Here is a 25,005-nt window from a genome sequence, read left to right on the forward strand (position 1 = left end):
GACACTCTTCACCGCTGCACCACGCGGCGTCTAGCCTCCCATTCCATCGGGTATTACAGTTCTGTTGGGGCTTAATTTTTATCTAGCACATCTTCATTTATGTAGTTATAGCCCAGCTTTTCCCCAAGGTGGTGTACATGCTTTCTCCCTTTACATTTTTGCCTCACATCCCTGTGAGGTAGGCTGAAAGACGGTGACTGGCCAAAGGTCAGCCCCCCTTTTCTAAGGCCCATAAAGAAAGCAACAGGTATCTATTGAAACAAACGATCAGGAGCTCCCATTATCTCCTGTGCACCTTCAGTTGTATCCCATTGTTTCCAGTGAGCATTCTTGCCGTTCCTCTTAGTACATCCCGCCAGGCAACCCTTTGATGGTCCATCTTGCATCAAAATGATCTCATACCTATTGCCTAGAACTGCACCAGTTTCCTTTGTGTGTGTGTGTGTGTGTGTGTGTGTGTGTGGTCCTTCAATAAAGAAAGCAAGAGTGGATTCCCTGGTTCTGGAAGACTGCGGCTGCAATCCTAACCTCAGTCACCTAGCAGTAAGCTCCACTGACATCAATATCTGAGTAGGCATGGTCAGGATTGCATCAGAAACGGGCTAGGGATTTTAACATGTCAGAAACACACTTCAGTTAACTCTCCAAACATCAGCTCTTGGGAGGCAGCTGTCCAACTTTGCCATGTGCTGGCACTAGTTGAAGTGCGCTGTGCTGCATTGACTGATGGTGCTGGATTCAGTCCCGTGCTATATTAATGCAACATGAGAACATTTCTCATTTTAGGAGCATAAGAAGAGCCTGCTGCATCATCGGGCCAATGACCCATCTAGTTGAGCATCCTATTTCCATAGTGGCCACCCAAGATGCCAGTTTGAAACCTGCAATAAGGGTCTGAACACAAGAGCATACCCCCCCCCCCCCAGTATGCCTCAACTGGTATTCAGAAGCATTGCTGCCTCCAGCTGTGGAAGTAGAGCAGAGCCATCCTGGCTAGTAACCATCAACAGCTTTCTTAATGAATTTGTCTGATCCTTTTTAAAAGCCATCCAAATTGGTGGTCATCACATACTGTAACAGTACAGTTGTCTTACAAGGCTCCTCCCAATGACTTGTTCATTGAGCGTTCATCCCAATTTGCTCGCACAAAGCCTGAAGTTAGACTATATCTGGTCTTTATTGAGCATTCATCCTGATTTGCTTGCAGAGTGTTTGATTTGCTCATTCCCCACATTTTCATTCATTTCCTCTAAGTTTTCTAAGTTTCTTTTCTAAAGTGAGTATGTTGTGCTAGAGAGCATGGATAGCCACCGTGGCATCCTCCAGATGTTGACAGACTGCAACTCTCATCAGCCCCAGCCAATAGTAAGGGATGATGGGAGTTGTAGTCCATCAGCATCTTGACAGCACCATGTTGGTCACCCCTGTACTAGAGCAACAAAGTGCTTTAATCCATTTTAATCAATAATTTAATTATAAATAAGTTCCTATATTAATATTTTAACAACATAAGATATAAACAGGGTGGAATCCAGCACTGCACAAACATGGTTTTTCCTGTGCAATGGGAATTCATCTGCCTCTCCTCCAGCCTATGTGCTTCTGCACACCCGCAAAGCCTGCTCCAGAGGGCCATTGAAACACATACACAAAATCCCCAAACAATAATTATACCTCTCTGCTGAAAGCAACTAATAAAACCCCAGAACTTAAGAGAGAAAGGAAAAGAGCCTTAACCTATTCATAGTGAGGAAAGAAAAGTTTTTCAGCTCAAGGCTTTGCTAAAGAATCAGGTTTTGGCAAAATGCCAAAAGCCATAAATTGTCTGCCACTTGAAAAAGATTTGGCCTGCATGAGAAATAAAGGAAATTCACTGCTATTGGGTGTTCCTGCACTAAATGATAACAAAAGAACAATGTTTGTTCTTCTCATTGGGGGCAATCTCTTCTCTGTGGAGGGCACCGTTCCCCTGGGGTTAACTTCTCAGAGCCAAAACTGGGTTAGGGACCCCCTTTTCTCTCCCCGCCCAACCTCTTTGCTTTCTCTCTTTTTGTCACTCCTTCTTCTCCAACTTTCTGCCACCCACTATTCTTTCCCTTTGTGTTATCTCTTCTCCCCTTGTTCTTCCCTCTTTCCCATATACATGAAATCAGGCCAAGGGCCACATGAAATTGAGTCAGGGGCCACAGGCTACCCATCTGCCTTCTATGGAGTAGGTAAACCTTGAGGGAGAAATTCGATTCAGTTCATATTTAAAGGTGAACCTGCCTATTTCACACGTTCCAAAACAATACATCAGTGAAAAGACAACCAACCATTCTTTGAAATTCACGCGTCTCCAAATTTGGCAATGCAGGTCTCTACAAAAATGCATGTGGTAAGTGTGCATGAAAATGTAAACATTCATGAAAAGAAGGTATAAAAATGCATGTTCAGGAAAGCTGCTTATATTTATTTAAATGTATACATTTGGAGAACTAGGCTCTTTATCACAGAAAGCCAGAGGCTAGGAAAGAACAGCAGAGGAGCAGCAAAAGAGAGCTGAGGCTATGATCCCTGATGGGTCTGTCCTGGTGCACCATGAGCGATAACCTGGGGGTAGTGGTGAAAGGACACTATATAGGACGAGAGATACCACTGTCTGAATTTGTCCCCATAAAGATATTTACTTGTTGCCTTCTGACATCTGAGGTGCCATCTTCTTAACCCAGCATGGATCCAATGGATACTTGAAATGTTGAGCTATCTACTCCTGTTACCGAGACCATAGACTAGCAAGCCATTCCTGCCCTAGCTACACATTAAAATATCAAACCATGCGATTTTGGTTCCTATTGTGGTCTCCATCATGTCATCAGTGGCTGGCTTTTGTTATGAGGTTAGTCAAATATGCCAACTGTGGTACCAAGCCAAACTGATCAAAGGCTGTTGGAACTTGGTCATTTTACAGATTGTATTTGGAGAATTTCTGCATATGAATCTAAGGTAAAAAGCAAATATAATGAACAACTGTTTGTGTATGCACATGAGAGAGAATGTCAAATTATCCCCCCCCCGCAAAAGTAAAAGTCTATGAAAAGAAAAAACAAGTTTTATTTTTTAATTAAAGAAATTCAAATCTCCAAACATTACAATTATTATAATATAATCCAAATATATAATGAAAACAAACTATTCAAAACAAACTCTTAATCATGAAAAAGGAAGTGAAACCAGGATAATTTGTACTATGGAATTAAGAGGTGCATGGCTAAAAGAAAGCATGCTGGGGGGGGGGGGAATGAAACAATGTCTCTAACAACTATATCAATTTTTCTGCTGGTGTGGCTGTTTGTCTTTTGCCATTCAAGACGTTACATCTCTCCATCATCTTCAAAAAGGCCAATTTATAATTGCTCCACAGATGACTGCAGCTTTGTCCTTCTTAAAAAAAAAACCCTCAGTATTGTCCAGGACATAAAATAAATGTTGACATGCAGTCAAAATTTTAAAAACAGTTCCACCTCATGGAAGTTGTGAAGAAGTGGTCTTTAGGGCAAGCATTGGCTTCCTTTGGCTCATGGCATGCAGTCAAATCACAAGGTGAAAAAAGAGATAATGACTGAAAGGGTAATTTCCATAAAAAGAAAATGCTCCAGAATCCAAAACAGCCTCCAGTATTGGGGCTGGATTTTTGTAAGAGATGAAAAAAAAAATATAGCTCTACTTGAAAGGTCTCATTATCCATGTTTAATAGGAAGGGAGTTTAATCCAGCAGTGGATCTACCAGCTTTTATCCAAAAGAATGAATGTCACATCTTTATAGGTATAGTCTCTTCCCAGCCTGGTCTTAATAGACATTTGCCCCTAGATGACTCTGACAGAAAGAAGATTGGAGTGTTCTAAGGTGTTGTTCTGAAATGAAATTAAGACCAGCAACAACTTCTAAAATGGAGCCTTCTAGCAGCAAAAGAAAGAAAAAAGCTGCTACTTTAGCACAAGCACAAAATTAGATGTTACCCAAATGGAGCCTGCTCCTCCCAAACAATTGTAAGAACCGAATGCATTTTATTTGTTAAAATTGCAAGCTTGGTATGTATAGGCTGTCACCGATTTACTACACCATACTTCAGCACTTCTCCTCTCATCCAGGGTGAGGTCCATATGTGAGCACCATTTGGGCAGAAGTTCCTTAGCAATGTTAGCTAAATCTTCTGGACAGCTGTTTGTGGGCTCCTGTTGAGGATGTGCCCCATCTATAGACAAAACAGGAATCCCTCCCTTCTCAGACTCAAATCTTGAAACACTGAACCTGCATACTAGAGTGGTCAAAAGTTAAGTTGAGGAATGAGGGTGACAGGAATTAGCCTCAGGGTATGTAGAGACACTTTTGAGAATCCATAATTATTGTCAAAACCACAAGTAACTTTCATTTATTTGAAGGAGGTCGGCCAAGATGGTTCTTACAAGCATTTTCAAATGATCTGCACCTCAATATAAAACCTGGCAAAAAGGATCCTGTGAAAAAGTCTCCATATGGTAACACTTACCAGGTCCTGCAAAATAGTAAAAAACTAATGTTATGATATTAATTTCCCTTCAAATCATTAGATGGCAGTCACAATATGGTGGGTTAACATCTCCAAGATACAGTGGTACCTCGGGTTAAGTACTTAATTCGTTCCGGAGGTCCGTTCTTAACCTGAAACTGTTCTTAACCTGAAGCACCACTTTAGCTAATGGGGCCTCCCGCTGCCACCGCACTGCCGGAGCACGATTTCTGTTCTTATCCTGAAGCAAAGTTCTTAACCCGAGGTAATATTTCTGGGTTAGCGGAGTCTGTAACCTGAAGCGTATGTAACCTGAAGCGAATGTAACCTGAAGCGAATGTAACCCGAGGTACGACTGTAGTAGCATGAATCAGCTCCCAAAGTCCCAAATAAGATCAACTCTTTTCTGGGTAAGATATCCAGAATTTCTATTGATCATCTGAATTTGATGAGTTATGAGTTGACTACTCATTCTGCAAATCATTCTAAACCTTTTCCTCTATGGAAAAAATATATATACATCCAATATCACTTGTCCCAAAGATTACCCAACTTCACAGTGTTCAGATTCCTTTAGAAGTTGTTTCTTATTGTGTGATGTTTTATCGTGTTTTTAATATTCTGTTGGGAGCTGCCCAGAGTGGCTGGGGAACCCAACCAGATGGGTGGGGTATAAATTATTATTATTATTATTATTATTATTATTATTATGACTCTGAGTATATCCCATTTGTGACATCATACAAGACATTAGAATGCCATCTTTGATTTAGCCTAGGACAGGGGTCTGCAACCTTTAAGACAAAAAGAGCCACTTGGACCCATTTCTGAAGGAAAAAAAAACTGGGAGCCGCAAAACTCGTCATTATAAAAATAACTTTTTTGTCACTTTTTAAATTATTTCTTTCTTTGACTCCTCAGAATTACTCCTCCTCATAGAAATAAATGTTAAATTAACAAGTTACCTTTTTTGTGTGTGTGTTCTTCACTCCCCTTCAAAACAGTGACCAGCGTACATGCCCCCTTTCAATGCAGTGACCAGCGTACATGCCCCTTACAATGTAGCGGGCGGGCGGGAAGGTGACGTCGGGACGGTGCGTGACTAACACACGCACTGCCCCCATGCGACGTCACAGCCAGTACAGCGCCCGCCACAGTGGGGAGTGTCGGGGCGCACAATGCGCCTCCTCCCCTCGCTAGTATCCGCCCCGGAGCTGCGGCAAAGGTGTAAATGAGCCACATGCGGCTCCGGAGCTGCGGGTTGCTGACCCCTGGCCTAGGATATCTCCATGCCAACAGCACTGAGCAGGAAACCTTTGTAACTGGATAATGATCAGGCCAATTATCTAGCATCTTCAATGTTTATTTTGGTCTCCTAAACTAAGGCTGTGCACATTTATTCAAGCTGCACTGTGCTCACACCACTAGGTTTTGAAGCCAAGTACACATAATGTTAGCCACAATCCATATGTATCCTGTAGTTTCTTGAAACAATCCTGTAGTTTCCTGTGTTTAGATGTGTTTTCCCTCAAACTAGCTTTCATCTGATCTGAAAACTTAAGCCACAGTTAAGCTGAAGTGTGTACATTTGAGACAGTCATTATGCATGAGATGACAGCTCCATTGGAATTTGGTGCAGGGCAACCAATCAGGTAATGCACATCGAGGGAAGAAATCCTCACCCCCTATCTGGTATGTACAGCAATGTTAAAAAGCAAATTTAAATGTTGTGTGGGTGGAGAGGGGATGACCTCATTGTCTTTTAAACTGCTAATGCGTACATTGCCTTTGTCTGACAGAGTTGTGTGCAATCTGAAAACCTGCTTCCAGTATTGAAAACTGTCCAGCACAGTTGATCCAATTAATGGTGTCATCTCACTTGTTGCGTGTGACAATGCAGAAGTCAGATGTAACTGCTTGAATTTACATTCTGATCTGAATATTTATTTTTACCCTTTCTAGTTGCTTCATGCTCTGGATAACATGGAAGTTTTCATATGTACAACTCTATGTACAAAGGTTTTGTCTTTGCAGACATTCACGCTATGTACAGTGGCAGACCTTGGGATCTCAAATTTCAGCAGTGCCTTGTGTGATGCCCAAATTCGGTGCTCCCCCACCAGCGCAGTGTTTTTTTGGTGGTGGTTGTGGGGCACAAGGGGGCGGCTCTACAAACCAGTCAGTGCTGATATAATATATGCCAGGGGTTGACTGAGTGCTGGGGGCGCCAGTCGCAAAATAGCTGTTGGGGAAAATGGCATTACACGAAATGGCTGCCATGGGGAGCTTGGCACAACACAAAACTAGAGGCAGCTGCTCCTGATGCTCCTTGTGCTTACCCTGGGATGTCAGCTATGTTCTGCGAGTCCTGGTTGTGTACGGAAAATCAATATTGTGGCGATATCCACAAGCACTGTCGCTGTTGAATAGCAATAGGCAGCATCCTCCAGTACCTGGAAAAGTGGCCACACCACACACACACCCTCTCATATTTCACAGAAATGACTTAGATCTGGCACCCCCAATCTTTGGCCCTCCAGATGTTTTGGACTACAATTTCCATCACCCCTGACCACTGGTCGTTAGCTAGGGATCATGAGAATTGTAGGCCAAAACATCTGGAGGGCTGCAGGTTGGGGATGCCTGACTTAGATGGTACCTGCCCATTTTGCCCTATAACTTTCTAGGGTTAGAGACATACTTTTTCTTTTTAAAGAAAGCTCAGCGTCAGTCTAGAGCACCTGAGGCATCCTCGAAAGCCTTTATGGGGTGCCAAGGCGCCTGGTTGCTGGTGATCACTGTATGAACAGAGAAAGGGCCTGTTTGCAACCCCTCCGTCTCCTGGCTAGCTTCCTTGCAGCAGCTGCACAGCGGACAGAAATCAAATAGGCATAGTAGCTCTGCCCACTGCTGCACCTCTTGCATTTCTGCCTGTCCAGCTGCAGCTGTCAAACCGGGCTGAAAGAATCGCTCGAGCAGGCGAGAGAGGAGCAGGCGCCTCAGTCCGCTCCTTCCAAACCCATAGACCATGAGGGGCCGTTTCATGCGCGCCCTCCGCCTCCAGAAGCTTGGTGGGGGGGGAAGCCGTCACGAGCCGCGCTGGGAAAGAGAGGCGGAACCTTTGTTTCGCAGCAGCTGTTTTCCGGAAGGCGACGACTGTTGGTGCTCCACTTGCGCCGGGCTTCGAGGGGCGAAGGATCCGCCTGGCGATGGCTTCTCTTTGGAGGAGCCGCGGAGTGTGGCGAGGCTGCAGCCGGAGTGAGTGCGCCAGGGAATGGCTGGGTCAGGCTGGCGGGTGTGGGGAGAGAAACCTTCCCATTCCCCATTGATTTGCACTGCCCATTTCAGCACGTGGGGAGCTGCAGTGCTTTGCTTTCCCAAGTGAAGGAATGGTGGTTTCCCACCCACCCCTTAGCCCTTCGAAAGCATGATTTATTTATTTTTTGCACGCTGGGGCCTGCTTGTATCTTTAATTTTTAAGCCAAATGAGGTAGGCGCCTCATATATTCCAAGCTGAACCCTGAAGGTTCATAACGAGTTCAGAGGCTGTGAGCTTTGGATCCAGTTTTGCTCTTTGTGGGTAGCGCCGTGGTCCTTTCTCTTCCTCTCTCTCTCTCTCCAGAGATATTGCAGCTTGGTAAACCTTACGTTTTGCTAAGTTTCAATAGGACGAATAGGAGGTCTGATTTGTGATTAGGGCAGTGTGTGCTGCTGGGGTAGGGCACTTTTTGATGTGGTCTTGTGCAGTATGCAGAAGCTTTGTGCTGTGAGCAGGGTTCATCCTTTTTGTATGTTCTGAAAAATTTGACTGGCATATATATTAGTGGACAGATAATAGTGGCACCCTAAACATTTACAGGGACACGCCTGCCTTTTTAAAAAATGCCTTTTGTTTTGTGTGCAAGTGGGAGGAGGAAAAACACTGTGATTATTCCATCCCACAACTTTCAAAGGGTTTGCCATAACTCCTGCACCATTTTTTGGCCTTTGAAATGTATTTTATGTATTTCGTCCCAAGAGCTCAAGCTGGTACATACTTTTCCATTCCCAGTTATGCTCACAACAGCCCTGTATGGTAGGTTAGGTTGGGCAGTGTGTCTTGCCCATGGTCACCAAGTGAGCTTCATGACTTAAGTGAGGATTCAAAACTAGTTCTTCCCAGTACTAGTTCAATTCTGTAACTACTACACCATGATGAAAATTTCCTCCCTTCCTTCAGTTACAGCAGTGAACATATTAATAGTAATTTCCTGTACAACACTGATAGCCCTCTCCCTAATGTAGCATGTGGTGATAAGGCTACTAAGCTGGATCAAATTAGTTCTAGCTATGAAAATATGGATATGTGGAAAGGCCCCTGAATACTGGCACAGCAGTATCGCTTTTAGATCCGACTTGTTGGGAAGGTCTAATAGAATTGTATATTTAAAGAACACGTTTGAACTTCTGAATATATGAAGTACTTTTTCCTTATCTGATAATTCATTATAGATATTGATGGTGAGTAATGAACTTACCTAATAGTTTCAAAACTTGTCAAAGTCTTGTTTACTGCAACATTTTTTGATAATATATAAATTATCTACTATTCCACTTAGATCCTTAGAGCTTGCTTCCAAGGAACTGTTCTGGAATGGGATTGTTTTGTTTACTAAAATGAAGCAATATGCTGTTTGATGAGACTTCTTTTATTTGCAGGGCTTGTTTCAACAGCTCCCGCTCCTCAACTCTCAGTAGCTGAGATTGCTCAGATGCGCAGTGAGCTCTTCACAAAAGAGAAAGAGAGACAATTGTCACTTTATCCACGAATTGAGAAGATTGAAGTTAAATATGTTGGCAAACCTAATCCAGGCACTTTTTTAATAATGAACAAAGGGCTTTCCACTCCTTACACTTGTGCTATGCGTAAGTACTTGCAAATGGAGGGCTGTAGTTATGTCACTCTTAAGCCAAATGGCAAATCAAAACCACACTTTTTAAAAGACGGACAGTGCATCAGCTAATCTTATATGAAGAAGAATGTCCTTGTGATAAATTTTCTTTTTTTGAGTAAATCTAGTTCACTGTTCCAAAGGTAGTACAATCAGTTCCATTACCCAGTTGCTCCTGTATCCCATTCAGAAATCTCTCCCTCCATAGGTTACTCCCATCCCTTTATATTTTATCATCTATTAATGGGGCCTAGCAATCTGGTATGTTGAGAGTAGAGGTCCCCCCCCTTTCATGGGCCTCCATTCCTTTAGGAGTAACCTGCCAATGGAAGACAGAGCCACTCTTTCTGTCTCTCACTTTCAGGTGTTCGGTCATTCTCTCCTGCATCCTATTCTTCCCTGCCCAACAGGTTGCTTGCATGGGGAGGCAGACTGCTCTTCCAAGGACTTGAATGATCCCTTCCAGGTGGTTTTCGAAATTAGGCTGAGGTCCAGTGGTTTCCTACCCTTGTTAATCTCCAACATTGTTAGTTCCACCTTTCCCTGGCCATCAAAAGGATGCCTGCCTGATTATTAATTTCACATCTATCAAGAATTCCTAACAAGCTAAGAAGGAGTAGTATGCTCCATCCATCCAATTTCTTTACAACATTCTACAAGATGATCTAAAAAAATAAATAGGCTGACGAGGTCCTCTCTTTTCTCTTCTGTTATCCCAAATGTTTTTGAGCTCTGATAGTGTCTGACAGTAAAGACTGAGCAACAGCTGGTCCATGGAGAATGCCGCTGCTGCTCACTCTTTTTTAATTGATGGTTTATTGTCCGGCTGATTATTGTAAACAAAGTACAACTATACTATCACTATTATTTTGCTGTACTTTTTGTACTTTTTCGCCTTTCCTAGATTTAAGTGAATGGCACAGTAAGAGATCGGTACTTGCCCTTGTAGATGGACAAATCTGGGATATGTACAGGCCTTTGACTCGCTCCTGTGAAATTCAGTTTCTTACTTTCAAAAGTGAGGACCCGGAGGAGGTGAACAAAGTATGTTTGTACCATTTTTCTTCATAGTGTTTTCTTCCCTTTGAGTTGAAGCTTTTTTCGAATAAAACCTAAGGAAGGGAAGGATTTGAATCTTGTGTGTTGAATACAAGCACAAAGATGAGGGCAGAAAATAATTGGTACATAGTCATACATGGTTACTCATTATGTATTAGTCAAAATATTTGGCTTCCTGGTTTTCTTCTATTTTTAAATCACACACTTCTGTAGTACATTTATATCTCTTTCCACATAACTGCATAAGCAATGCTCTTCTTGTTTATAGTTGAACAGTAAGAAATGCAGGCCAATAAGGGTTGAATCCAGAATAGCTCTTTGAAATTCTATTTTACTCTGAAAGAGGAAGGCAGGGAAGGAAACTCCCCCAATTTCTCCTTTACTCTGTGTGTCCTGGAAAGCTCTCCAGAAAATTGTGAGACCCTCTGGAATAGTGTGGGAAGCAGCTTGAGGAGACAGGAAAAAGGAGGAATAATTGAAGATCACTTTCTCCTTTTCCTCTATCAGAGAGTCTCTGTTGGATCTTGGTGCCTTCCAAAAATGGAAAGAGTCTGGCCATTCCTGTAATGGGAAATTCGGATCCTACCATATAGCAAACAATTTCTGGAAAGATTTTGTATGTGTGGCTCTGTTCTAGAGGGCTTCATATCTTTCAACAATTACTAGTCCTACACAGTACATGAAAATGGAGGACAGCTCCACTCCTCACATTTCCGCTTCTCTACCACAAGCAAAATTTATGTCAGAAGTGAGGTGGAGAGATATCCATGAATATTAGCAGCTGTCTTCTTGCATCTTTTGAGACTTTAACGCTCTGTTTTCACTTGAAGCGAACTGTCTTGGCATAGCATGATGTTAGAATAAATAAAGTTTGTTTGAAATCCTTTGTTGCAGGCCTATTGGCGCTCTTGTGCTATGATGCTGGGCTGTGTATTAGAACAGGCATTTAAAGATGAATACCCAGTCACTCTTGTTAGAGCTCCGGAAGTGCCAGGTACATGTTTTGCTGTTGCAAATTTTTATTGTTCTTGAAAGTTGATGAATTGTATATTGGAACACATGTAGAAGGTTCTTTGATTAAAGGTCTGCTTAATTTATGCATTTCAAAAGCTTTGGTAATTTAGAGTAATTCTAATCTTGTAGGAGTGGACTTCCCCATCCTCTCCTCAGCCCTGTAGTGGCCCCTTGCCCTGTGTGAGGAGATTCGGGGAAAGAGAAAACCTGTTTCGCAAATGGATCAAATAATTTTTATCTGTTTGCCTCATTAATGACCATTGCCATATCTTGTAGCAGACAATTCTACAAGTTAGTTAAAAGTTGAATGACGAAATACTACTTAGCTGTTTGGAATCTACTGTTAGTCAACTTCATGGAATCTCAGTGTAACTGACCTCTGATAAAAATTGTAGAAAACCTAAAAGGTCTGAGCAGATAAAAATGCTTTCACCTTTGCTGAAAAGAGAACAGCATTGACACTGGGAGAACCTCCCTGAAAAAGGACTTCCAAAGATGAAGTGCAAGTGTAAACCCTTTTCTCCAGTCACCAGAAGGTGGTGAAACTCAGAGCAGGGTGTCAGAGGTTGACCTTAATAGCTACCCAGGTTTTATTTATCTTTCCTGTAGAGAAAATGCCCTACCCCCTATGGTCATTGTGGTTGCTCTCCTCTTTTCCTACTCTAGTCTATTGCTACCCTTTTTAGACGGTGCAGCCATAATCATACCCAATATTCCACATTGGCTGCACCATAAACATGTATATGAGCATTCCGATACTGTAGGAAGCCCCATATGTTGGCTACCATTAGGATTGCAAAATAGGTTTAGTTCAGACTTAACTTCAAAAATTACTCATTTTCTTTTGGATCTTGACTTGCCATGCAGTGATATCTGGAGCTTTTTGCTACGATGTAATCTTGGACAGCAGGCTGGACGACTGGAAACCAACTGCTGTAAGTATGATGATTCACTAGACATGTTCCAGTGTACTCTTTATTTGGGGGATAATTGGTTATTCAATGTTACAAAATACAGGGAAATTTTCACCAAACACAGATCTACTTGCCGGCAAATACTGTCCAGTAGATGTTGACTAGGATGTATCCAACATTGCCTGTTCCCGAGCAGAAGAGAGTTCTGCTTGTGCATCGGGATTTCCTCTTCCTCTCCTTTCCTCTTCTTCATGCCCTTAAAATCTGCTCCAGAGGAGTGTGGGACCCTCTGAAACAAATCTTGGGGGCATATAGGATGCTTGAAGACGGAGGAGAGGAAGAGGTGAGAGGAAAGCTGCTTATGCATTGTTGGAGTCCACTCTGAGTTGGCTCCCACCAGCAAAGATGACTCTTGCCTATTTCCTTCTTCCATCCCTTGTCTCTCATCCCCTGAAAATATGTTCCAAAGGTTCCAAAGCAATATGAGAGACAGCACAGAAGGTTGCAGGATGGAAGGAGAAATAGGTGGAAAATGCTTATTTCTCTTCAGCGCATGGGGTCTTCTATTGGATCTCAGTACCATCCATGAATTTCAGAAGCTCTTCTGTTCACAGAAGTCTCCTTAAGATCCAAGCCATAGCACTGCATTCAGGCTTGGAGTCACATCTTGGGGAAATTTAGGTCTGCATTGGCAAAACTTTATTTAGGATAGTCCTTTTCCAGCATACCTGTTATTGACTGAGCAAAACAAGGCATCTGGAATTACTCAAGCGTTTGTATTATATGGTGTAAGGCAGGGGTATACAACCTAAGGCCCATGGGCTGGATGCGGCCCAATCGCCTTCTAAATCCGGCCTGTGGTCCGGGAATCAGTGTGTTTTTACATGAGTAGAATGTGCCCTTTTATTTAAAATGCATTTCTAGGTTATTTGTGGGGCATAGGAATTCGTTCATTCCCCCCCCCCCCAAAAAAAAATATAGCCCGGCCCACCACATGGTCTGAGGGACGGTGCACTGGCCCACGGCTGAAAAAGGTTGCTGACCCCTGGTGTAATGATAGCCGTATATTGTGTACAGGAATATATAGGGTATATTCCTGTATACAAGGGTAGCAGTATATTATGTACAGTATATTGTGTACAGGGTATTGTGTTTGCGCATGTACAGGAAGTGTGTGTATGTATATGTAAGGAAACACATGTGGACTGGTTGGATGCTAAAATGCAATCTTTCCCCAACCTCCAGGCAGTTTAGACTACAAGTCTCATCATCTCTGGCCATTGAGCATAGAGGCTGGGACTGAAGGCAGTTGGAGTAAGCTGAGGAATAGGGAGGCTCACCTATTCCTGTTACTGCTCTGGTATTTTCTCTAATTAGTGATAACCCTGTGGATAGCTCAGTCAGTAGAGCATGAAATTTAAAATCTCAGGGTCATGGGCTCAAGCCCCATGTTGGAAAGAAGATTCCTGCATTGCAGGGGGTTGGACTAGATAACCCTTGTGGTCCCTTCCAATTCTATGATTCTAAGCATTAAAAGAAATGGATTTTTAGACCATTTTTGTACACAGCTAAATAAATGCGGAAACGAAAAGGTCTCCAGATAAAGATCAAAATAGCTATGCCTCATTTTGTAGTGTGCACAGTAAAAATGATTCTCTAGAAATGATTCCTCCCCTTTTATTTGTATTAGTTTCAACAGTGAAAATGAGAATTAATTAACTACAAATTAGTCTTTATAAACTGAGATTGACCTTCCCATGCAAGAGCTTGTATAATAGATAAGGTCTATTACACAGGTTTCTGAACTTTCGTGTCACGACACGTTTGTGTCGGCTGCAGTGTGTAGGTGTGTCGTGCGAACACTCCTGCGCTCCTCCTGGGGCTGGAAAGGGGTTAGTTTAACCTCCAGTTTGCTAGTAAAACTGAATTACCATGTCACAAAATGATGCATATCTAAAATGTATGTCACCAACGTGAAGCGTTTGGAAAGCTCTGGTCTCTTATTTAATCCGTAAATGCAGTTTCAGGCTGGTTCCAAAGTAACTACTATTCGCCTTACTTGGAAGTAAAGTAGTGAGAGCACTTTTCATGGGTGGCTGTAAAACTAAAGAAGCTAAATAATTGTACAGTCTATGGGGGGTGGGGGAATGAAACATTACAACAAGGAAAAATCACCAGGAACAGTTAATATTTACTATCTGTTGTCTCTATATTGCATTGTCTTGCCTTACTCCAAGGCTGAGCATAGGCAAGACTTATCCTAATTGGTTTGGCCTTGGAAAATCCACTGGAGGATGAGGGCTAATCCTTACATAGCATGGATTTCAGTCATCTGAGCTAACTTGCATTCTGTATTTCTTGCTTGTCTTGTTGATCTGTGTATACATACATTTTTTTCTTCCTTTCCAAGGAAAGTCTCCATTCTCTTACAAAAGACGTTAACAAACTAATTCATAAAGACCTTCCATTTGAAATGCTGGATGTTGATGCAAAAGTGGCGCTTGAAATTTTTCAACATAACAAGTCAGTATTACCATATTTTGTTTAATATCACATGTTGTTTAAAAGCAGGCCACCTGTATCTTCTGCTGAAATTGTGTATTCTTTTCCATGAGATAAGTTTTATATATAATTTAAATGAGTTTTAAAGCTGATCCAATTGGTTACATTAAACAATTACAGTGGTACCTCGGTTTACGAACCTAATCCGTTCCGGAAGTACGTTCTTAAACCGAAATGGTTCTTAAACCGAGGCATGCTTTCTCTAATGAGGCCTCCTGCCGCCAGTGCCCTTCCACCATTCGGATTCTGTTCCTTGACTGAGGTAAAGTTCTCAAACCGGGACACTACTTCCGGTTTTGTGGAGTTCATAAACTGAATTGTTCGTAAACAGGACTGTTCTTAAGGTACCACTGTAATGTTAATTTTCAGCTACTAAGGTACTGACCTGAAGTTTTTCATCATTTTTGCCAGTAGATGGCACTACAGTTGCTGGTAATTAAAGGAATGTGGAACAAGTCAGATCAACCAAGCAGCCATATATGTCATGCATACCTGTGAGAGAGCTTACATATGTAACTTATTTTTTTGCTGTGTAGTAGATAGTCTAAATTAATCTACTACAAAGAGTGTTAATGAATATAAGTAAAGGGAGATGTGTTGTCTAAGAGAAACAATGTGCTTAAGCCTGAATGTATAGGCATCTATAATGCTAGAATATTGTGGAGCTTGAAATGTATCTGAATTAACTTCACTGTCACTGTTTGTTGTGGATTTGAGTAGTTAACAGGAGGAAGCCGTCTCCTACTGCTTACCCAGGACTGGCGGACTGTAAGAAAGATGCTCTTTTGGCAATTTCTTGAGAAGAACTCCTTGGAAAGAGGGCGGTTGAACCTAGTAGTTAGGAAGGAAAAATATAAGGTTATGAATATGCAAAGAAGTGTGGCATAATGTGTATTCTTCCAGTTTGGTTATGATCTTCCACTTTATACCTTGTGATGTTGAGTTATGAGCCTCTTTTCTGGTTCTGTAGGTACAAAAGGGAGTTAATTGAACAGCAAGCTTCACAGAACTCTGAAAGAATAGTAAAATTGCACAGGTGAGCAAAATCTTGTTTGCCTTTGTTTCATAACTAGGATTACATATAAATATAGACAGAGAGCGCGCAGAGACAGAGAGGATTCTTTGTAACTGTGAGCTACCTGTCATCAAGTCACAAAAATGATTTGAACTTCCCCAGATACAATGAAGGTACAAATAGGCAACTTGTTTAACAGTGTTCAGTTGTATTCTAGTCATGGGGTGAGACTGTGGGGATATTTTACATTGAAGAGCAGCATAGAAATGAATTACATTTTAAATGTGTTTGTATGTAATGCAGTGGTACCTCGGGTTAAGAACTTAATTCGTTATGGAGGTCTGTTCTTAACCTGAAACTGTTCTTAACCTGAGATACCACTTTAGCTAATGGGGCCTCCCCGCTGCCACCATACCACCACCGCGTGATTTCTTTCCTGAAGCAAAGTTCTTAACCTGAGGTACTATTTCTGGGTTAGCGGAGTCTGTAACCTGAAGCGTCTGTAACATGAAGCCTATGTAACCCAAGGTACCACTGTATTCAGTACTTGTGAGTTGGATCTAGAGTTCCAAGAGCAGAGTTCTGCTTACAGGATAGGGAGCTCTCGGGCTTTGACTTCTTCTGCCTAGAATGTTCAAAATGCCTTAAACTGACTTTTAAAAATCAAACTGCTACATGTCAGTTGTCCTATTTACGAGATTCCATAGGCTAGGTTTATTATGGTGTTACCACAATATCTGGTACCTTCCCTTTTGGGGTCCCAAAAGATGTATCTCCTCTGTCAATGCAGGTGACACAGATAATAGCACATTTACTTCTTGGTTCCTCCTATAAACAGCTTCACCTATAAACAACGTCAGGTTTTCTAAAAGAACAGTTCTGAAATCTACTGACTATTGGTGCATCACATTGGCAGGACTTTTGTTTTGCAGTGAATGAGACAAATGTTTGGTGGAAATACACTTTAAAAAAAAATTAAAGTTATTAATCTTTCTTTGTTTTTGCTTTCAATCAGGTTAGGTGACTTTGTAGACATTAGCGAAGGTCCGCAGATTCCCAGAACCAGCCTATGTCACCAGTATGAGGTGACAGCTGCTCATAATGTTCCAAGGGCTGAGTCTGAGCTTATGCGGAGATTCCAGGGTCTCTCTGTTCCAGTTTACTTAAAGGTAAGTCATCAATTTGCTTATAGATATTTGTGATTGAAGTAAGGAACATAAAAGATGCTTGTTATGTGGATGTGTCTGTCTTACTTTTTTTCCATGATCAGGGCTTCAGTATAAGGTGTGTTAGTAGCTTCAGTTATCCTGTTAGACATGAGATATAGCACTTTTAGTTCCAATGTGTAGTTCCACTACTCTTTTTTGTAGAATAAGTAGAAACTCATTCATTAGAAACCTGTAAATTATAAATGGCACGAAGAGGAGGAAACCAAAAATTGTTATACAGCAGTCATAGAAGTGCTGTCCCCCCCCCCCACTGTTGTGGAATTACAAATCCCATCATCCCTGACTTTTTGGCTGTGCTGGCTGGGGCTGATGGAAGTCCAACAACATTGGAGCATCCCGCCCCCATTAAATGGCTTGATTTTTTGAGTTTTGTCATAGGGAGCCTTCTTATGTTAATTACATTTCTTTTTAACTTAATTGTTAGGTTTATGTTTTCTTTTTTTAAGGGAAAGGCTGGGTGCAAATGTTATTTAATTAATTAAAGAACAGCTTGAATCACTTTCAGTATATAAATATAAATTTGACGTAGAAGACCATCTGTTCCTTTTAATGAAGAATAAAAAGCAGCACAGCCTCTTTAAGATTCCTAACCTAGATGCCCTCTGCAGCAGATTTTGGGCGGGGGGCGGGCAGGGAGGGTATGAGCAGAGAAGAAGGGGAAGTCCTGTCACACAATTGAAATTCTGTTTATGTGATGTTGGATGCTTCCCTAAAGGGGTCTGTTTCCACTTCTCCCAACCAGACCATTTAATACTATTTGTTGGTTGTCCATTTGCCACAGTAATTAGATCTTTCTTGTATAGTGTAGAGAACAACCTTGTTAAAGGTGTTAAACAGCATGTGTGTGTTGGATCAGTGCTCCCTTCGCAGTTTTTGTCAAGAGCTGAAATAAATCTCTCTGTACATACTTAAATAAATTTGTTACAAGCATGTGCTTGCATTTAGGAATCATTTTATGTCCACACACAAACACACACAAGTTGTTTCTATTTATTTGGGGGTTTTAAAAACTCAGTTTACAAAGTTGCTTACAAGAAAAGGTAGCATGATGCAGTTGATACAGATATTTGAAAAAAATTGATACTCTTATTCTGGCACTTAAAGTTAACTTGTTGCTTACTTTCCTTTTTTACATTATATTTTACTAATAAACAAAATAAACCAAATACAAACAGTATAAAGAAACACTGTTACATTTTAAGTTTTATCTTGCTAGATCATACTGGAGAAAGCCATTGAAATCAGTGGGCTTAATTTAGTCATGGCTAACTAGTCCACTGATTACAGTGAGCCAGCTAAGAGTATGACTAAGTTGGATAAAACCCTCTTGAGTAGTTATTGTGAAACTGTAGTGATGGAAGTTCTTGTCAGAGTAGTTGTTGTCATAGGCCATTAAAGTAGACATGGTAAGACATCTGTCTGGCTATATACTTGACTGCACCCTTTCACATTCCAGCTTCATCACACAATATGGCACAGGTTGCGGGAAAGGTCTCGAAACCTAGTAAGTCTAGTTGCATTATTATTATTATTATTATTATTATTATTATTATTATTATTATTGTAGTTTGAATTGTTGACATGCTATCTTTGGGTATTTAATGTTTTATTTCTTAGAGGGCTAAGGATCAAATGTATACAAAAATGCAAATTTTAAATTATCAGTTTTACATGATCCATATTAGCCCATCTGTTGAAAGTTTTGCTGCTTATTTGTACAACTTCAAAAAGTATGGGAACTTTGCTTTGCAATCCCAATTTGCATATGTAACTAAAACAGAACTGTAATTTCCTCCAATATGGTGTGTATTAATAGAACAGTTTTCAGTGAGAAAGTGTTAATGCCTTAAGACGGAGGAAATTAGCATTTCCCAGGGGAGGTAAAAGTTATGCTGTGTCTTTGCCATTCATACATCAGATACCACAGTTTTGTTGAGAAATCTCCATGTTGAGAATAGAGTGGCTGCTAATAGACAGGTTGTTTAATATGAGTGCTGTGTTTCTTCACTTGCTCTAAATGAAGGAGCAAGAATGACTTGGAGCTGGTGCAAGTAGCATATGAGAATACTGTATATGCTTCCAGTAAATTATTTACTGTGTTTTGCAGATCAGTGAAGACAAAATGAAAGAAGCAAAAGATGAAAATGAAATCTCAAATACTGAATCAGCCTAAGTCTTTCTAATTTGCACATGGGTAAAACTTGTCAACATTAAATTGTGTTTTCTTTGTAAAGTACCATTTCATTATTCAGTCAATCCCCCCAAAAGGACTTCTGACCGTAGGTTTTCATGGACTCGGAAAAAAAAGCATTTGTTGGCCCTTGCTCCTACTTCATCAAATCAGAAGTAAGGTGTAAACATAAATGAAAGTTTTACGGATGGGAAAGTTCATTGGATAGCTAAGTTGGTTAGAGCACGGTGCTGATAATGCCATGGTTGCAAGTTCAATCTCCATATAGGATAGCTGCATATTTCTGCATGGTAGGAGGTTGGACTTGATAATCCTCAGAGTCCCTTCCAACTCTACAGTTTTATAAGTCTATGTGCTGGCACACCTGCAAGCTTCCACTAAATTATGCCAACAGGATTGCTGCAATAGGAATTGGGAAAGTTGGTTTCAAATCCAGTTAGATAATGATGTCGCCTCTCATCTATAATGTCTGTCCATAGCCTGTAGTCTTAGCACATTTTACAGTTGATATGTACTGGGTTATGTATGTATTATATATTAATAATAATAATAATAATAATAATAATAATTTTTTAAACTTATACTCCGCCCTCCCCGGCCAGAGCTGGGCTCAGGGCGGCTAACACCAATAAAATCACAGTAAAAACATAATAGGGGAAAACAAAACAAAAACAAAATAATTTAAAATACAGGTTAAAATGTAATTTAAAATGCAGCCTCAATTTAAAAGTAGCCGATAAATCAAGACCATAAGGGGAGGGAAACATAAGGGTCAGACGAAGTCCAAAGGCCAGGCGGAACAGCTCTGTCTTGCAGGCCCTGCAGAAAGATGTCAACTCCGGCAGGACCCTAGTCTCTTGTGACAGAGCGTTCCACCAAGTCGGGGCCAGTACTGAAAAGGCCCTGGCCCTAATTGAGACCAATCTAACCACTTTGCAACCTGGGACCTTCAAAATGTTGTCATTTGTGGACCTTAAGGTCCTTCGTGGGGCATACCAGAAGAGACGGTCCCGTAGGTACGTGGGTCCTAGGCCGCATAGAGCTTTAAAAGTCAAAACCCTGTACTCCACCGGGAGCCAGTGCAGTTGGTTACCATGGGATATGAAGCCCTGAAGCATCACCACCAAATGAGGGCTACAAGAGTGACATTAAACCATACATTATCTGGTGTGGTAACCTGGTGACTTAAAACGATGCCTTATGAGGAACGGCTAAGGGAGCTGGGCATGTTTAGCCTGGAGAAGAGGAGGTTAAGGGGTGATATGATAGCCATGTTCAAATATATAAAAGGATGTCACATAGAGGAGGGAGAAAGGTTGTTTTCTGCTGCTCCAGAGAAGCGGACACGGAGCAATGGATCCAAACTACAAGAAAGAAGATTCCACCTAAACATTAGGAAGAACTTCCTGACAGTAAGAGCTGTTCGACAGTGGAATTTGCTGCCAAGGAGTGTGGTGGAGTCTCCTTCTTTGGAGGTCTTTAAGCAGAGGCTTGACAACCATATGTCAGGAGTGCTCTGATGGTGTTTCCTGCTTGGCAGGGGGTTGGACTCGATGGCCCTTGTGGTCTCTTCCAACTCTATGATTCTATGATTCTATGATTCTATGAAAATTCTGCATCAGGAATTGTGTTGCATGAGTTCAAATTCAGTTCATGGTAGATGTTGCTGCTACAGTGCTGTCACGGTGGATGTGTTCTCTACAAGTCAATTAAACATACACATGTTACAGTGTTTTAAATAAACCTGAAGGACACATTCAAATCCAGCCGGAGAAAATTAGTCAAAGAAATGATAAGACTGGAACACAGATCAGTCTTTCAAAAGTGCAAAGGGCAATGATGTAACCTGTCACAGCAGTAGAGTGTATTTTGAGCAGCCCCTGCCCCCAGTCTTCAGTAAGACTGACCTTTACCTCCATTTCCATGTGATGGCAGATGATGACTGACTCCACCACTCACCAGCCCCAGCCATCATGGCCAATGGTCAAGGATGATGAGAGCTGTAATTTAGCAATATCCAGAAGAGCACAGGTTCTTCATTCTTGTGTACAGAATTGGCAAGCTGAGTTATCACCTTCAGCCCATGATTTCCCTCGAAATAGAATCCATGCTAGCAGGACAGAGGGAGATGTCTGCCTGAGGTTTTGAAGAGCTGATGATGGCCATTTACTCACATGGTAAAAATCAGCTCTCTTTATATATGCAGACCAGCTTTCACCTGTACCACACAAAGTTGCTTTCCCAGTCATGTTCTCATCTTTCCCTACATACTATTGACTAATCAGCAGTAGGTGATCCCTCTTGTCTGCCTCCTTGTATTGTGGCAGCATCTGTACATCAGATGCATGGCTGGCACCATTTGTTGATGGGAAGGACTAAACACCTAGCCCCTTCGCCCTCCTTACTGAGGAAGGTGACTGGTTGTGAGGTTGAATTTTAGGGGATCATTAAGGTAGACAGCTCTTCGCATCTCCTGCTGCTCAGACTGTCCCATTTTAAACATACCAGAGCGGTTTCCCATTCATGGGTGTGTATGTGAGAACTTGTTGTAGTTGCACATGTACTGTAGATGCACACATCTGCAGCAAGCCTTGGCTTACTCTGAAATCTGCTGCACTAATTTCAGTACCCAAAGCCCACCTTCATTTCCATAGTGGTGGGCTGCTGGGTCTAGGGTGTAAAGTTTCTGGAAACTTTGAAACAGTTGAAGGGGAAAAACTGGGTTTATTTAGGGGGTGGATGACAGAAATGGAAATCTTGCAATATGCAATACTCCCCCCCCCCCCGTGAGCCAGCTCTGCAGCTATCACATGATGGCAAGAAATGTGTTTTGAGCCTTTTCACTATGTCAACCTGGGAGCTGGTGTAGCAAAAAGGGATTTTTCCCCCACTCCCACCCAGGCTGATTTGAACAGGGTCTGTGAATGCAGTGGTCACTATGCTGCTCCATTAAGCCCAGCCACTTGGATTGTCTCTTTAATTTTTTCCACAATTGGATGGAAGTATATATTCATATATCTCATGGAGAAGATGGAAAAATATGAGTGAATGAGATGCAGAGGCTGTATTTGACTATCATGTTGCAGGAACAATATATTTGGCAAGCTCCTGAGATTACTCTCCTGTACCATATACCTTTTAAAGTTACATATCTTGCAGTATTTGGAAGAACTTCCCCAGCATCAAATCCTGAGATATTTGTTTACTAATCCAGACAAACTTGGTAGCAATGCTGTTTCTCTCTCCTTGCCCCACAGACGTGATATCTGCTTTGTAAACACATGGGCTACAGGTAGCTGTGCTTGTATTGTGCCCTGTTGTGGGTATCCACTTCTACCTTGAGGTGATGTCCAATTGTCTTAGGACGTTGGTGCTGTCAACAGTGCTTATGCATACTGTGCTATTGTAGAGGAGTATGGCAGCTGCAATGTTCACACGTTCGTATTCAGTAGCTCTATATACCAGTGGCCAACCAGATTCCTATGGGAATCCTGAAACCAAGACCTGTGTGCAACAACACTCTCCCCCCTTACATTTTCCAGCAACTGGTATTAAGAAGCATATAGCCTCTGGCACTGAAGGTGGGACATAGCTATCATAGCTAGTAGCCATTGATAGTTTGATCCAGTTGGAGTGTCCGAGGCAGGCCCAAGAGAGTAACCCCACCTAGACTGCATTGCAATAATGAAGTCTTGAGGTTACCTATGTATTAATCACAGTGGCCAGAATAGCCTAGTCCAAGAATGGCTGTAGCTGGTAAAAGGTACTCCTAACCATGGAAGCTAACTGAGACCCCAGTACCAAAAGATGGAACCAGGATCACCTTCAAACTCCAAACCTGTTTTTTCAGAGGGCATGCAAATTCATCAAGAACAGACAATTGATCAATCTTCCACCCACTGGAACCACCCACTCACAGTGCCTCCATCTTCCCAGGGATTAAGCTCAATTTATTGACCCTCATCCAATCCACCGCTGCACCCAGACAACAGTCCAGATCATGCACTGCTTCTCCTGACTGAGATGTTATGGTCAATTAGAGCTGTGAACATATTGATGACACTTCACTTCTACACTCCTAATGACTGCACCTAGTGGCTTCATGTAGATACCGAACAGCACTGGAGACCAGATCGTGGCCAGATGCGCTCTAGCACAAGGACCAAGGGGTTGAAACCATCTCCCATTGCTGATGTCTGGGCATGACCATGTGGGTAGGAACAAAACCACTGTAGAACAGTGACTCCAATACCCATCCCACATAGCCGGTCCATGAGCATACCATGGTCAGTAGTATCAAAAGCCACTGAGAGGCCGAGAAGCAGAGATGTATTCCCCCTGTCCCGCTTTCGATTCAAGCCTCAAAGTCATGTCTGAGCCTGGATTGAACCAGATCTCGATACTCCATGTCCTTCAGGAACTTCTTTGCTGCCCAGCCACCGTTTTCTCCACCAACTTACCAAAGGAGGGGGTAATTGCAGTTCGTTAAAAACCATATGGTACAGTGTGAGTTTCTTCAAGAGTAGATATACTACTTCCTGTTTAAGTACAGTAGGCGCCACTCCATTGCACAAAGACACATTCACCACATCATGAATCCACCTGGTCAATGCCATCTCCCAACCTGAACTACTTTTCACCAGCCAGGATGGACCGTGGTCAAGAAAGGAAGAAGCCAGTTGCATGATTGCAAGATTATTGGCATGTGTGTGTCTTAAGTGCTGTGGAAACGCAATGGGGAATATCTCTGTGGTTACACTAGTGCTTGAAATCCACTTCCAAGCATCAGGCAAAATGAAAGATGCCCAATCACATGACTTGAAAATAAAACCCACACTTTATCAAATGAATAGAAAAAGTCATAGTCACTTGTGCGTGTCTGTGGTCATAATAAAAGATTTATTGAGAAAGTGGTTTCATTCTGTTGTGGGAAAACACAAACATTTTAGCAAACAAACCTGTATGTGAAGTAGTTATTTTCTGTCTTCCCAGCATCAAGGTGGCCCACAGTGGCTGCTTCTTGCTTTCCTTCCACCAGTGGCAGATGTTTTTCCATCTCAGTTCTGGAAATAAGCACCACACACCACTAATGCTAACACGTAGGAGTCAGAAATAAAATAAACCCCTATCACGATTAGCATTAACAGCATGTGGCCTGAAAGATGAAGTCCTGAGTTGATGAAGCTGCTGCAGTCTTCTCTTTGATTTACCTGTAACATAAAAAGAGCTGTGAACTTAAGGAGGAAATGTATTCTAGCAGGAAAAGAATTTTGGTACAGGGAACAGACTTTATGGACAATTAATTCCTTCTGTTGCAATTACTCAGGACTGGGTCCCACCTCCCTACTCAGAGTAGACCCTGAAAATAATAGACATTAATAACTTGGGGCCATCAATTTCAGTGGGTATATGCTGAATAGAACTTAGTTGACTACAACCTATAATCGCTTGTAGCTAGCCATAGTCTATAGAGGGCTAAAATTTCCCCCTCTCTTCCCAGCTTCGGTCTTGTATGTGGGAACCCATTTGCAATCTTGACCCAGGTTTCAAAGGCAGCTTGT

At 41.9% G+C, this 25,005-nt stretch overlaps 1 protein-coding gene across 2 annotated transcripts; it reads left to right on the forward strand.

Moving 5' to 3' along the window:
• Nucleotides 1-3,900: 3,900 nt before the first annotated feature.
• Nucleotides 3,901-19,486, forward strand: MRPL39 (mitochondrial ribosomal protein L39). 2 transcript variants are annotated; one of them, XM_083611312.1, is made up of 10 exons: nucleotides 3,901-4,029; nucleotides 9,228-9,434; nucleotides 10,365-10,504; nucleotides 11,414-11,513; nucleotides 12,401-12,468; nucleotides 14,858-14,970; nucleotides 15,980-16,045; nucleotides 17,040-17,193; nucleotides 18,710-18,757; nucleotides 19,361-19,486. In XM_083611312.1, the coding sequence occupies exons 1-10, from the start codon at nucleotides 3,993-3,995 to the stop codon at nucleotides 19,424-19,426; spliced, it is 999 nt and encodes a 332-aa protein (XP_083467438.1). In that variant the 5' UTR covers nucleotides 3,901-3,992; the 3' UTR covers nucleotides 19,427-19,486. The 2 variants fall into 2 exon arrangements, with proteins under 2 accessions (XP_083467438.1, XP_083467437.1); XM_083611311.1 differs by lacking the exon at nucleotides 3,901-4,029 and adding an exon at nucleotides 7,629-7,787.
• Nucleotides 19,487-25,005: the final 5,519 nt, after the last annotated feature.

This window comes from Podarcis filfolensis (assembly GCF_964270895.1).
Source record: "Podarcis filfolensis genome assembly, chromosome: 4".
Classification (NCBI taxonomy): Eukaryota; Metazoa; Chordata; class Lepidosauria; order Squamata; family Lacertidae; genus Podarcis; species Podarcis filfolensis.

Bases quoted from the DNA above. Each gene is read 5' to 3' on its own strand.
- MRPL39 (XM_083611311.1), top strand. From the start codon at position 7,739: ATGGCTTCTCTTTGGAGGAGCCGCGGAGTGTGGCGAGGCTGCAGCCGG. The intron at 10,505-11,413 runs GTATGTTTGTAC...CCTTTGTTGCAG, and splicing joins ACCCGGAGGAGGTGAACAAA to GCCTATTGGCGCTCTTGTGC. The intron at 12,469-14,857 runs GTAAGTATGATG...TTCCTTTCCAAG, and splicing joins ACGACTGGAAACCAACTGCT to GAAAGTCTCCATTCTCTTAC.